Genomic DNA, 14,669 nt, shown 5'->3' with positions numbered 1-14,669 from the left:
AGCTTTTCAAAGACAGAGATATCTTACACTTTTTAAAGTCAGCTCCCCACTCAACCTGCCACCATCTCTCAAAGCTCCTAGTTCACTACTTGTTTCATATTTTTCTTTTCTTTTTTTTTTTTTTTTTTTTTTTGAGTTGGAGTCTCACTCTGTCGCCCAGACTGGAGTGCAGTGGCCGCTCCCGGCCACCGCAACCTCAGCCTCCACCTGCTGGGCTCTGGCGATCCTTCCGCCTGAGCCTTCCAAGTAGCCAGAATTACAGGCATGCGCTATCATGCCCGGCTGATTTTTTTTTTTTGATTTATTGTAGAGATGAGGTCTCGCTGCCCAGGCGGGTCTCGAACCCGCGGGCGCAGACAATCCACTCACCTCAGCCTCCCAAAGGTGCGGGATTACAGGCTGAGCCACCGAGCCTGGCTTCATATTTTTCAAATGATATGTAGGAGTTTGTTTTGTCTAAATTGCAGTAAAGTATCCTTTATTTAAATATATATATATGCAAACACACATGCATACAAGCAAAATTATGGAAATACATCATTTAAGAACAACCACTAGAAAAGGTCTTTGCTTAAAAATCATTAGGAAAAAAATGTTAGTGCTGATTTATCTTCTCATTAAAAAAGAAAGTCACATTTATCATTGATTTTGTTTTTGTTGTTCCTTTAGAATTTTTTCCAGCTTCCTTTCTTTAAATAAAATGGAGATTACTTGGAAAATTTCTTTTTTATGCTCCATTGAAAGTTAAACCAACACTAACTTGAGTAAAAGCAGTTTTTTATAAATAATAGTTGCTTGCTATGGATATCTGATTCATATATTAGTTACTTAAGTGGGGGGAAATTTATTAAGTATTGATTAAATAATGACTATAGAAGGATGTTTTTTAAAGTTATATGATTAGTTAAAGGTATAAAATTTGATTGGGCATCAAATAGAAATATAAGCTCAGGAGTGTACTGATATTCTTTTTTGTATAGTGGGGACAATTTTTATGGCTGAGAACATAAAATATTTATAAGGGATTTGCTCTGGTTATCCACCCAGAATTTCTTAATGTGCCTAGGATAATTTGCAGTTTTTTAGGTGAATGAGTAGAGTGGGTTTCTCATTTCCTACCTCAATATATTAGTATGGCTTCAGGAGCATTAACCTGTCCCACAGACAGTTTGAATCTAGTTAGATAGATTTTGCTTCTAAAAACTGGGTAGTATAGGTTATGCTGCTGTCTTGTTTGCTTATGGTATTGGTAAAATTTAAATTCTATAGGGCTCTGATATTCAGAAGCCTGCTTTCTTTCATGTAATTGTGTTTCTTTCAGTAAGATGATCAACCTATCAGTGCCGGACACAATTGATGAAAGAACGATCAACAAAAAGAAACTCACCCCTTTCACCATTCAGGTACGTCTTCCCACCTTAACCTTAATATGAGATTTGCTTGGAATGAATGAGCACCATAACTGCTGAGTCAGTCTTTTCAGGAGCTCAGCCAGCTAGCCCTAAACCCAGGCTTTGAACTGGTGACTTGTCATACTTGGTGGAGATAGAGCGATGCATTTCTGTAGCAGGGGGCTAGGAGGCTGCTGGGGTGTTATTAGCTGGGAAGTTGTTTGTTTTGACCACTTAAGAATAAAATTTATGTTGGCTAAGGTTTTAATTCAAACTTTCCCTAGCTACTTATCTTTGAGATAATGCCAAACACATAACATTTTAGCTGAAAATATAAGCCTTTCTAAGAAGTGAGGGAGTGAAAAATGGGAAGTACTCTGGTAGTCTTCGCTGTGATATTGGCCGCAAGTGTAATAAATATGACTTGCTTTTATTCCGTCAATTTGTTGATTAACTGGAATAGTAACCAGCAGTGAGTAAGCTGTATTTCTATGTTATTTTCCAATACTTTGACATTATTGTAATTCTCTTGCCAAGAAACTCTATGAAACTTCTTAAATCATAAAAAAAAAATCTGCTGTTTGGATTTAAGCCATCCTGTTTACTTTTTAAATGGAAGTGATAACTAAACTGGGAACAATGATTCAACATATATGAATGCACTTAATGCTAAATTTACCCATTAGCTTGGCCATAGTAGTATATTTTTCACTCATTATTTGAGCATCAGGGCAAGAACCCACTTCTCTTCTGATCGTTCCCTTCTCAGTTCACTGGTAGCCTTTGCTTTGTTTTTAATCTGTTATGAAAACAGTTTCTATATATCTCTGTGACACTGATAACTTCACCTTTCCAGACCTAAGACTAGTACGTAGACTCTAGGCTGAAAATTCATTGATTCTATTTCAATTGCACATGAGTTACATGATCTGCATTGTCATTAGCCATAAGAACATGTTGTGTGTGTGTGTGTGTGTGTGTGTGTGTGTGTGTGTGTGTGTACTCAAGTTCCCTAGTTGGATATTCAGTAAATTGACCTGCTAAAAGACACTCCATCTTTCCCAGGAATTTGATTTATATCTTTTTCATTTCCTTGATACCCAATCTGCAAGTTAAAAAGCTATTTTGTTACTCTCTTTTATGACCTTGATTTACATCAACAATTGCCTTATTAATGATAGCCAGTGACAGGACAATGACACCCCTCATTGGTGCCCCTTTATGTCTGGCTAATGGATATGTTGAGTATGAAGGTTTCTTACAGAGCAAAATGGCAAAATATAAGACTCATTAGTCTCATGCTGTCCAGGATGGACCTTCAAGTCAGGGTGCTGGTTTGATTGACTAGGCTGCTACATGAGCTCAGGGTCTGGGTTACTGGATTTTCTTTGCTACTTGTTATTTACTGTTTTTTTGTCAATGTTAAACTGGTAAAAACCATGCCTCTAGACCTATGTAATTCCCAGAAGGAAAACACTGCTGTTGTTGCCAATTGGTAATAATAATTTGGCTTCTGCAAAGTCAAAGAACAAAATTTGCACACTTTTTCTTCCTCAGGAAAATTTGAACTTGGCTTTGAACTCTGCCTCAGCCATTGGGTGCCATGTGGTTAACATAGGAGCTGAAGACCTAAAGGAGGGGAAACCTTATCTGGTGCTGGGACTTTTGTGGCAAGTCATTAAGATTGGATTGTTTGCTGACATTGAACTCAGCAGAAATGAAGGTAAGAGCAAAGTCTCATGGGTTATGAATGGCATGGCTTTCCACCAGTGCATGTTAGAACTGTAGGATGAAGAAGTCAGAGATTCTCGAGTTTTGGAGATGGCACAGTTAAATTGAATCCATGGTATTAATGTCACAGATTCTATCTACACTGACCATACTTTTTTTAATGACTGAGCAAAAGCTTTTTAGGACCACAGACTAATAATAATGCTTGTTTGGAACATACAGCTCTGTCTGACTGTCTGGAACTCCAACCTCAAGAGCTTTTTTCATAGCTCACTTTGCCTTGAGATACTTTATAATAAATGAGGCTAATTTTAACTTGTATTTTGTGGAGCAATTCATATTCATAATACTATACTGATAGTGCCAGATTAGGAAAACTTGGTCTATTTCTTACCAATACTATAGAGAAAGATGTAGGTCATGGGGGCAAAGTTGCAGTTTTATAGGGTGAATAAGCCTAGAAATCTCACATACAGCATGAGGATTATAGTTAATAATATTGTGTTGTATACTAGCAATTTGCCAAGAGAATAGATTCTAGGTACCCTTCCCACAAAAGAAAGGAAGGGAGGGAGAGGGGGAGGGAGAAATAAGAAAGGTGATGGATATGTTTATTTGCTCGACTACAGTAATTACTATGTATGTGTGTACCAAGATAAGACTATCCAAATCTCATGTTATACACCTTAAATATATACAATAAAGAACAAATTATTTTAAAGACTCTAGAAAATCACTCTTAAAGTTTTAAAGTTCTCAGCTAAATACGTAGCTGCCAATCTTATTCTATCTTCTCTCACCATGCTATCTGCATCTTAACAGTGACATCCCTGTCACTTTGATAAATATCATACAAAACAATGTTAGCTTCAGTTTTCAGGTGCAGATTCAACCAGTATGAATTCTACAGGCAAATTCTAATCTTTAGTTACACATACTTTTTACTTATATGTCCAAAACACAGTAACAATGAAGAATCTGAGATATTATTTTAAAACCAATATTTTAAACATGATACAAAGAAGAAAAAAAAAGCAAATAGGGATCTTAGAACCCATGAGAAAGAATACTGACTTTCAAATAATGATCTCAGCTAAATTTAAATCTTTTTGCTGAATAAACAATGTTTATCTGGGGAAACATAGAAGAGAGTTGATTACATTGTTAAAGTTGCTACAATTATGCAGGTAAGCATTTGAAACATAAAACACTTATGGCAATAGAAAAGAGAACATTGTCATTATTACAAAATTGATCTTTTAAAAGCAAAAGTATTGTTATTGTTGGCCATTTTTGGTTCAGGAGAAAAAAGTGTTGTCATAATATGAAATGTGGTCTGACAGATCAAGCAAAGCCTTCTGAGCCAAAAGCCTAGGTTATTTTTCTGTCTCTGCTCCTGTGTTCTTAAGCATAGCATTGAGATTCATTGTGACTTTTCTTCTCCCTCTGAAAATGGGGTTTAAAAAATAAGTTAAAAATCATTTAGACCTTTTTTAGGGAATAATAATAAAACGTTTATTCCATGGGAAAGACTATAAGAACTTTTACCCCAAAAAGATAATGTTACTATCTTTAGTTTTCCAGTAGAGTTCAATGAAAGTTATAACTAACCGCCCCCAAATATCTCCAAATTTATGTTTATTTTTTGTGATTTTTCAGCTCTGATTGCTCTTTTGAGAGAAGGGGAGAGCCTGGAGGATTTGATGAAACTCTCCCCTGAAGAACTCCTGCTGAGGTGGGCTAATTACCACCTGGAAAATGCAGGCTGCAGCAAAATTGGCAACTTTAGTACTGACATCAAGGTAGGAGGAATGCCATCATTTGAACGTGACTAACTATAGGCAATGGAGGGGAATTTGGGCGTTAGTGGAGAAAAGACAAAGATACTGGGCCTTGTCTCTTCACAAGTTCTAGGGTTAGTCAGGTGTTGTCACTTGGCATCCTAAAGAGCCCATCTGCAGTTCTAGTGCTAGGCCACACGCAGAACTGCCTAAAGCCCTAGTGCCTAAAGTCCTAGACTCTCACTTGCAGTTTCAGTATCAGAAAGTAGAAGGACAATTGTGAGTTTGAAAAAGGGCAAGAGATTAGACTGATTTTCACATAAAGAAAGTATATGTAGAACTGTAATATCTCTGGTTTCATAAATGGGAGCACCATTGCCTTTGCTGATTGTCCATTGAAATGTATTTTTAAACTCTGCTTTAAACTTCTCCTTCCTTTTTCTGTCACTTTTTAAAAAAATTAAACCTTAGCTGACTGACTTCTACAGCAATATAAAGGTAGATACATACATATTTTTTCGTGTATACAATTTAATACACATAAATAAGTTGCTTTTCTTCTCTAAGGACAACAGAATTATATCTGCTACTTTGGGTTGCCTTTCATATAAACCTTGAATTTTTAATTATTATACTCCCTTTAAAAAGAAAAGCCGATATAATATGCAGACAGACAAATAGAACATTCAAATTAGTGAATGTTTCTAGCTTTGTTAATTAAGTTACATTCTTGAATGATAGTTGAATAAGAAATAAAATGTTTGCTTTGGGGAAATTATTGCTGTGCTAAGTATATAATTAGCTGTGCTGTTTTGAAATTGTAATTTCTTAATTTCTCACAGGACTCAAAAGCATATTACCACCTGCTTGAGCAGGTGGCTCCAAAAGGCGATGAAGAAGGTGTTCCTGCTGTTGTTATCGACATGTCAGGACTGCGGGTAAGGCCGTGTCCCAGGTGTGTTCAGAGAACACGATGCCATCTTTATGCTGGCAGATCTGTTTGTTGCTATGCATGATCCATGGGAGGTCCATGGATGGGCACTTCTGCCTCACGCCCTGTTAAGACTGTTAAAAGCAGTGCGGTCAGGCACAGTGGCTCACACCTGTAATCCCAGGACTTTTGGAAGCCGAGGTGGGAGGATTGTTTGAGCCCAGGAGTTCAAGACCAGCCTAGGCAACATAGTGAGAACTCATCTCTACAAAAAATATATATCTCTCTCAAAAAATAAACCACATGGCACTGCAGCCTGGGCAACAGAGTGAGACTCCAACTCAAAAAATTAAAATTAAATAAACCAGGCATGGTGGCACATTGCTATAGTCCAGCTCTTTGGGAGGATGTACCAGGAGGATCACCTAAGCCCAGAAGGTAGAGGCTGCAGTGAGCTGTGATCATGCCACAGCACTTTAGCCAGGCAACAGAGGGAGACCCTGATTCAAAAGAATAAAAATAAATTTTTTAAAAATTTAAAAACTTTTAAAAGTTGTGAACTGTCTTGGATAATAAGGGATGAAAACTGAATCTAGAAATAAAACATTAATGGAAGAAACCATTACTAAGTAAATGCTATACATCATGATAGGCACTTCTTAATATGTCCATCATTTAATAGACTCTATAGCCTCAACATGAATGTTAAAACTTCAGTTCTGCCACCACTTTAGTACTAATCTTGAGCAGTTGCCTTCCCCATTTTTGTGCCTCATTTAATATCATGGGAGTTGAATCTGATAAGTTAATATGGAAGTCAACTCATCCCTAATGAGAAGTAGAGTAAAAGGAAGTGAGAAGTAAAGCTCATGAAATGTATAATATATAATGTTTTCTAGTTAAGCATCATATTAAGAGATAATTCTAGTTTAAAGTTCTGTTTTCTGAAAAGCAGTGGTTTATAGATTTTAAGAACAGTAGACCATAGGCCAACAAAGTTTTAGTCTTATTGTAAATGTGTGCTTACAAATGACTCTGAGCCTCCTTAGAATTATTGGAATATTTGAATCGAGTGGTTCTCAATCTGAAGTCTGTAAAAGCCGAATTGGTGTTATATATTTATCAATGACAATATGTAGGTTAACTACCTGACAAAATGTATTTTTGTAGGGTTGCAAGTATACCAACTCAGTTTGGAGATCGTGGTTATAATAATCAGATATTCTTGTTGCAGATGTTAACATCTTTTATGAATTGAAAATGGGAATATAAATTATTACTTAACACTTTTGATAAGTAAAAGCTCATGAAGTTTGTGCAAGAAAATAGTAAAAAAGAATCCTAACAGTTGGGCATAATTAAGATTAACTCAAGTGATAACATTGTGGAGGATGTGAGGGTGATCTAGCTGCAACGTCTGTCACCTTATTGATTGCCAGGGTTGATTTGGCTGATCTGGTTGGCTAGGCAGATGCCCCTTTCCTCCCTCACCACTCCATGTGCATCCCTCCCAAGGCTGCATGCTCGACTGAAGAGTACAACCATCCCCGCTAGAGGAGGACCCTTCTTTGGTCAAGGGTATATGAATAGCTGTGCTCCCCTGCTAGAACCTCCAAACAGTCTCTCAAGATCATAAAATCTACTGAATCTCTCTCAAAACAAAGCAACCAACCATTTATCTGCAGAGATTCTATATAGAGATGAGAGGTCTTGATTATTTAACTTCTGAGATTCCTTTCACTTGTGACTTTCTGATTTTTGTGTAGGTGCATATAAGCAATAATGCTCTGTATTACATGTCTACCTAAGGCAAACCCTAAAGGTCTCAGTGATATTCCCATTTCTTTATCCGGCCTTGAGATGTCCTTCTTCGTTGCAGGAGAAGGATGACATCCAGAGGGCAGAATGCATGTTGCAGCAGGCGGAGAGGCTGGGCTGCCGGCAGTTTGTCACAGCCACAGATGTTGTCCGAGGGAACCCCAAGTTGAACTTGGCTTTCATTGCCAACCTCTTTAATAGATACCCTGCCCTGCATAAACCAGAGAACCAGGACATCGACTGGGGGGCTCTTGAAGGTAACTGTAAACTGGTTGCTTAAGGTGTTCAGAAAAGCACTCACAATTCTAATGCAGTGGCAATTCCAAATCACCTCCTGAGCTAATACAAACCCCTCAAACATGCAAACAGGCCATTAATTCCCCAACATACAACAAAGAATAAATAGATTCATCAAGTCAATTACAGCCAAGCAGGAATAATCAAATACCATTATACGGCATCCATTATACAAAGGCTTCATCCATTATCAGAATTAAATGTTTTAGGGAAGATAATGCGTTTAATTATTGGATGAAATAAATCCTGAGTTTCAAAAACCTAATTTATGTACTTAATGGACTATGGTAATTCCTAGAGATAAGAAATTGCCACCATTCACCATCTAAAAATGATATTTAACTTATGCTAGGATGTGCTGAGGTTTTTGTTTCTTTCTTTCTTTGATTTGGATTATGTGGGAGGGCACAGAAAGGTATTTTGAGGGAATTATTGTCATATTAAGAATGTAATTTGGGGCAAGTTAACTTCTAAGATCCCTTTTATTTGTGACTTTATTATTTTGGTACAGGTGCAACTCTGATAAAATACAACCCTAACAGTTGCATTTTTCAGGTTAATGCCCTAAGATTCAACAAAAAGCATACAGTCGTAGTCATGTTCTCCCAGGTAAAGGTACCAGAGATGTTGACTTGGCTTTTCTGTTTTTGTATTTTTCCATCATGAATTAGTCCCAATATTGAGACAAAAAAAATAAAGTCAAAATTAACATTAAATGAATATCACTCAAGCAAGAAAGTTCAGATGTAAAATATGAGTTGATCCTTTTCCACAATGCTTTACTCTGGCTGAAAATGCAATATCCATCATGTTCCACACTCCTGCATTCTTATCATTTGATAAATTACGGTCAGGGAGCTGTGTATTTTGTTGACTCCCAAATCTATATATCAAGCCCACTAATCACCCATTTCAGCTGCCTCTAGAGCATCCCTGTTTGTATCCTTGGCTATCATTTAAAATATAACATACACAAAACAGAATTGCTCATTTCTCCTCCCACCCCATTGCGTTTCCACCCCACTCCCCATCCCATCTGCTCCCCTTTAGAAATCCTCCATTTTCATTAATCATACCATTTTTCTTCTTTAGTCACCAGAGCTGAAGACCTTGGGTTCTACTATGCTATTTTTTCCCCCTTCACCTCTATATCTGTTAAACCTGCAAATCCTAATAATTTTTCCTCTGGTCTGTCTCCAGGGTTGTTATTTTTCCTTTCTGCTCTTTCAAATTTTTATTACCTCATACGCCAATTATTTTAATAAGCCTTGGGGGCTTATCCCTCTATTCATCAAACAATTGAATGTGTCCCACATGCTAAGACCAAACACCCTCCCTTCTAAGTGTTTAATTCAAATATATATCGCCTCTCAGTAATTCTCCACACTGCTGCCAGGCACATCCTGGTACTGATTTCATTATATCTCTGCCTTGCTTGAGAATTTATTATAGCAATAAAAAAAAGAACCCATAATGACTGCCTTTGTCAAATATATCAACTAAAATCTGTTACCTGGCATTCAAAGATCCTCCATTTGGGCTCCTACCTCTAGCCAGCCCTGTCTCTGCACTGTACAACACAGATCCCTGACAGGTCAGTTCCTGGTATTCTTAACAGAGACCTTGCCCATCACTCCTTTGGTGTGCATATTTACATTAGCTCCTACTGTCACCCCTTGCCATGTCCCCGAATCCTCTACTCTTTTCCCTTTCTGTCCAGATTTTACTAGCCAGACAAGGTGAAGCTCAAATTTCACCTCCTACAAATTTAACCCATGCTGTTCTTTCCCGACTCAACTCAAATAACCATATATCTGCCTCTTATGATAGTCCTCTAGATTGTGTGATATCTGTTTGGTGCCTAAAAGTCTTGCTTCTCCAGCAAGAATATAAGCCTTTGCAGACCAGCTGAACAGTTACCCAACACAGAATATCACACACTACTAACAGATGCTACAGAAATATTGAAGAAATTGAAATGGAAAAAAAAAAAATAACACAGAACAGGAGCCCTCATCCAAACCCAATAAGGCTTCTTCTATTTTTTATTCTACTTTAGTTTTTATTACAGCCTCTTTAGGTAAGCTTTGATCATTTAAAAAAAGGGGGAGCATGTTTTCTAGGGGCCTAAGAGATAATCGATCTTCATTCATCCAGGTGAGACAAGGGAAGAGCGGACATTTAGGAACTGGATGAACTCTCTGGGCGTTAACCCTCGAGTCAATCATTTGTACAGGTAAGAATATTTGGAAACTCATTCTTAATGGGAGACATAGAGAGCTCGAAAGATCCATAGGATTTCAAATACCGCTATGATGTGTTCTTTCTTCACAAAATCTGTCTACCTTGATGAGAAGAGGAAAGGTGCCAAACTGGGCTCCATATGTTGGATGTTCAGCTGAGAAACTCATCTGCATACACCAACCTCACTGTGTGCTTTAATAAAAAAATCATACCTCAGCAAAAAGACAAATTTACCATATGTCATAAGATTGTGATCTGCTCCCAAGCAGGCCAAACAAGGAATGTTCAGTTTGTGGTGAAGTATCTCCTGTGTTATTTGTTAAAGTCACATTTCTTTTCCTGGAGGTCGTAAATATTGGCAGAAGAAGTGAAATAGTCACACTTGGAGAGAGTAAATTTCTCAGTTTCTTCACCTCTGAAGATGGAGCTACTACTACCAGTTATGCAGGGTTGTTGTGAATGTTTTTTGAGCTAATACCTCAGGAAGTGTCTGGCTCTTTGCAGGCCTTGAAATCTGAGAATTCTTTTGTGTTTGTTTCATTCAGTGACTTATCAGATGCCTTGGTCATCTTCCAGCTCTATGAAAAGATCAAAGTCCCTGTTGACTGGAACAGAGTAAACAAACCACCATACCCAAAGCTCGGGGGCAATATGAAAAAGGTAAACCATGACTTTTCTGATGTTCCAGTAGACAGGTGAAGTTGTAAGCCTGCAAGAGCACTATGTGAATACTTGATCAGGTGGCCAAACTTAGACAAGTAATATTTATCCAGGAACTAAATTATAGTATAGCCATCAGAAACCTGAATCGTTTTATTAAAGTGAGTTTGTGATTTCAGTTGATGACTTATTTATAATTCCATGTTGGAGGTCTTTAAATATTATCATGTAAAAATTCTAATGAAGATAATTAGAGCAAGCAGAGCCACAGGGATCTTTTCCTCAGCAGGATCCTCATTCTCATTTCTAAAGAATGGAGCTTTGTACTGACAGCTTAACTTGTACAAATAGTTTGTCTACTGTCAACACAGTGGGAACATTGTTTTGAAACTACAGGGTTGATACAGCCATCTCTCGCCATGTCTTGTCTCCATGACTCTTCATAGTACATATGTAGTCCTGGGAATATCTGTTCCAAATTGTCCTTGTTGATCTCCACAAATGCAGTTATTTTAGAAATATTACAGACAGGCAACTAAGGCTGACTCTCTACTTATGTAGTATGATATAGGCATAAACTCTCTACTTATGTAGTATGATATAGGCTGGGCGTAGTAGTACAAACCTAAAATCCTATCACTTTAGGAGGCTGAGATAGGAGGATCGCTTAAGTTCAGGAACAGCCTGAGCAACATAGTGAAACCTCGTCTCTAAAAAAAAAACAAAAACAAAAGTCATAATGATGAATTCATTTTGGTTTTGCATGTATGAGTTCTTTATGAATACCTTTGATGAAAGTGAGGGGCTCTATTTAAGGAGAGGTGGGAAATTCTTTAAGTTAGAATCCTAGAATTGCAGAACCAGTTGTAACTCAAGGGATTATTCAGCCTGTCCATATTTATTTTATATCTTTATTTTTATCTTATTTAATCTGGTATTTAGTATAATCAAGATGACTGCATTAAGTTATTTTCCATTCTGCTCATTAACAGCTTGAGAACTGTAACTATGCAGTGGAATTGGGAAAGAATCAAGCTAAGTTCTCCCTGGTTGGCATTGGTGGACAGGATCTCAATGAAGGAAACCGCACTCTGACATTGGCCTTGGTTTGGCAGCTAATGAGAAGGTAGTACAGCTCATGGGAGCAGCTTTGTATTGGATGGGTTGTTTACCTAGAAAAATACTAGCAAATTTTTAGCAGCATGATTTAAGTTGTTGAAACTATGTTTTAAGCTAAACCTAATAACCAAAGAAACACTCTATATTTTCCTGCTATTTTTTCTTTCTCGGTTCTATCAGTTGTTTGAGGTTCATATATATTTTAGATGTTATTTCATCTTGATTTAATGATATATTTGTCACCATAGAGTGGCTGTCTTTACACGTAGTGATATTCTTTTCTCTGAAATCTATTTTTATATTAACGTAGCTATTACAGCTTCCTATTGATTAGTGATTAGCATGGCATATCTTTCCCTTCCTTTTATCTTAAACTGATTTGTGTAAATAACAATTGCCTTTTAAAGGCATTTTTAAAGTACGGGGAAAATTATATTATATTTACCTAAGTATTTACTATCTCTGGTGCTCTTCCTATCCTTGCACAAATCTAGATTTCTACTTGTCATCATTTTCTATCTACCTGAAATATTTCTAATAGTTCAGGTATGCTGGTGATGAATTATTTCAGCTTTGATACATCTAAAAAAAAGCATTTTATTTTCATTTTTGAAAGATTTTTTTCTCTGAATATAGTATTCTAGGTTGGTAGTTTTTTTCTTTCAGTACTTTAAATATAGTTTTCATTATCTTCTGGCCTGTATTGTTTGCGACAGGAATCTGAAATCTGTGCCATTCTTGTCTTAGGCCCTTCATATATAATATTTCTTTTCTTCTCTGGCTTCTTTTAAGTTTTCTCTTTATTATTAGCTTTAAGTAATTTTATTGCCATATACATTGTTGTTTCTTGTGCTTGAGGTTTGTTGAACTTATTGAATCTGTGAGTTTATACTTGGCATCAAATTTGAAAACTTTTTGACTTTCATTTTTTAAAATATATCTTCTGTACTCACCTACTCCTGCTTTGGGAGGACTCCAAGGACATGTATATTTGTTTTAAACTTGTTCCAGCTCACTGATGCTTTATTTATCTATTTCCTCTGTGTTTCGCTTTTTCTCTCTCTCTCTGCTTCGTTTTGGATAATTTGTATTGCTATGTTTTTAAATTTACTAATCTCTTTATCTCTCTCTCTCTCTCTCTCTCTCTCTCTCTCTCTCTCTTTTTTTTGCAGTGATGAATGTTCCATTAGTCCCATTCAGTGTATAAAATTTTTATCTTGACATTATAGTTTCCATAGAAATTGTATTTGAGTCTTTTTTATACCTCTCATAGATTTTCTTCCCTCTACCTTCTTAAATATAAATGATATAATTATAACAACTGTTATTTCTGGGTCTGTTTCTACTAGTTTATCTTTATCTTCATTATGGGTCATATTTTCTGACTTCTTTGCATGCTGCTAATTTTTTATTGTATGTCAGACATTGTGAATTTTACCTTGCTATGTACTAAATAGTTCTACATTACTTGAAATATTCTTGAATTTTATCCTGGAATAGAGTTAAGTTACTTAAATACAGTTTGATCATTTTGAGGCTTACTTCTAAGCTTAATTAGTCTAGAACTCATATTGCCTCTTAATACCAAGAAAACACTCTTCTGAGTATTTTACTTCATGTATTATAAAAACTTTTCCACTCTAATTGGTGGGAACCAAATAATTTCTAGCCCTGTGTGAGCTCCAAGGATTGTTTTTGCCTCTTCTTTTCTGGTGTTTTCCCCCCAGCCTCTAGTAGTTTCTTTACATGGAAGCACTGAGCAGTATTTGCCTGAAGACTTGAGGGAAGACCTCTGAAACTTTCTTTCTAAATGAATCTCTTCCCCTATGCACTTCTCCTCTTTCTAATATTTGGTCCCACAAATTCTAGGTACCTTGGCTTTCTTGAATTCTCAACCCTGTTTTTTCAACTCAGATGGATGGCCATTTCTGGGATTTTTCCTCCCTGAACTGCAGCCTAGAAACTTCTTTATGCTGGGATAATCCTAGGGCTCACCTTATTTGTTTTCTTCCTTTTGGGGACCACTGCCCGGTCCTTCCTATAGTTCAGTGTCTGAACAACATTGTTTCCTATGTTTTTCATTATGTTTTAGGTATTTAATGTGATCCCTGTTACTCTATCATGGCCAGAAACAGAAGGTGTTTTTTAATAGAAAGCTTTAAATACCCTTTGTAGTTGAGTACAAACTTGATTAATGTGAAAACTGTAGGGTAATATTAGTTAAATAATAATTTGATATAATAAGGTACAAATAGAAAATAAATTATAAGAAAAATAAACAATTTTTGGTACAAAAGTATGAGCCTGGGAAGAATTTTAGATAGTAAATCTGTAGATTATAAAATAGCTTACTTTTAAATGCTCCACTCTTTCCTCTTATACTGACAGTCCTGACAAGGCAGAAGTCTTACATCCCTCAATTAGAGCCTGTGTTAGTGTGACAATTCATTTTTCTACCTAGAAGGAAGCCCCAGAAACTCCATGTCACATAACCTTCTGTCTAACAAGGCAATGGCAAAGATAAGGTTTGTAGTGTCCCTAGGCACTGCAGCTTCAGTACCAGGCCACTGTCTGCAGATCCTAATATGCATAACTGGCTCTTGATGTAATTGTGTCAATGTTTCCAGATAAGGTAGGGTCATTGGCAATGATCATAATAGATTTTGCTGCCTGGTTCACATCTGCTTTACCAAGGAT

At 36.6% G+C, this 14,669-nt stretch overlaps 1 protein-coding gene across 2 annotated transcripts in view; it reads left to right on the top strand.

Moving 5' to 3' along the window:
• LCP1 (lymphocyte cytosolic protein 1) overlaps positions 1–14,669 on the top strand; it is a 50,431-nt gene that overhangs the window by 24,892 nt on the left and 10,870 nt on the right. For both annotated transcript variants that reach the window (XM_021708981.1, XM_008050814.2), the window contains 8 exons: positions 1,322–1,403; positions 2,949–3,114; positions 4,782–4,924; positions 5,746–5,841; positions 7,714–7,909; positions 10,107–10,185; positions 10,739–10,853; positions 11,846–11,979. In XM_021708981.1, coding sequence (XP_021564656.1) covers positions 1,322–1,403; positions 2,949–3,114; positions 4,782–4,924; positions 5,746–5,841; positions 7,714–7,909; positions 10,107–10,185; positions 10,739–10,853; positions 11,846–11,979 — 1,011 coding nt within the window. The remainder of the gene's footprint in view (positions 1–1,321; positions 1,404–2,948; positions 3,115–4,781; positions 4,925–5,745; positions 5,842–7,713; positions 7,910–10,106; positions 10,186–10,738; positions 10,854–11,845; positions 11,980–14,669) is intronic.

Source organism: Carlito syrichta, unplaced genomic scaffold (assembly GCF_000164805.1).
Source record: "Carlito syrichta isolate Samal-C Ts95f unplaced genomic scaffold, Tarsius_syrichta-2.0.1 Scaffold153723, whole genome shotgun sequence".
Taxonomy (NCBI): Eukaryota; Metazoa; Chordata; class Mammalia; order Primates; family Tarsiidae; genus Carlito; species Carlito syrichta.
This window is presented reverse-complemented; position numbering and strand designations above follow the sequence as displayed.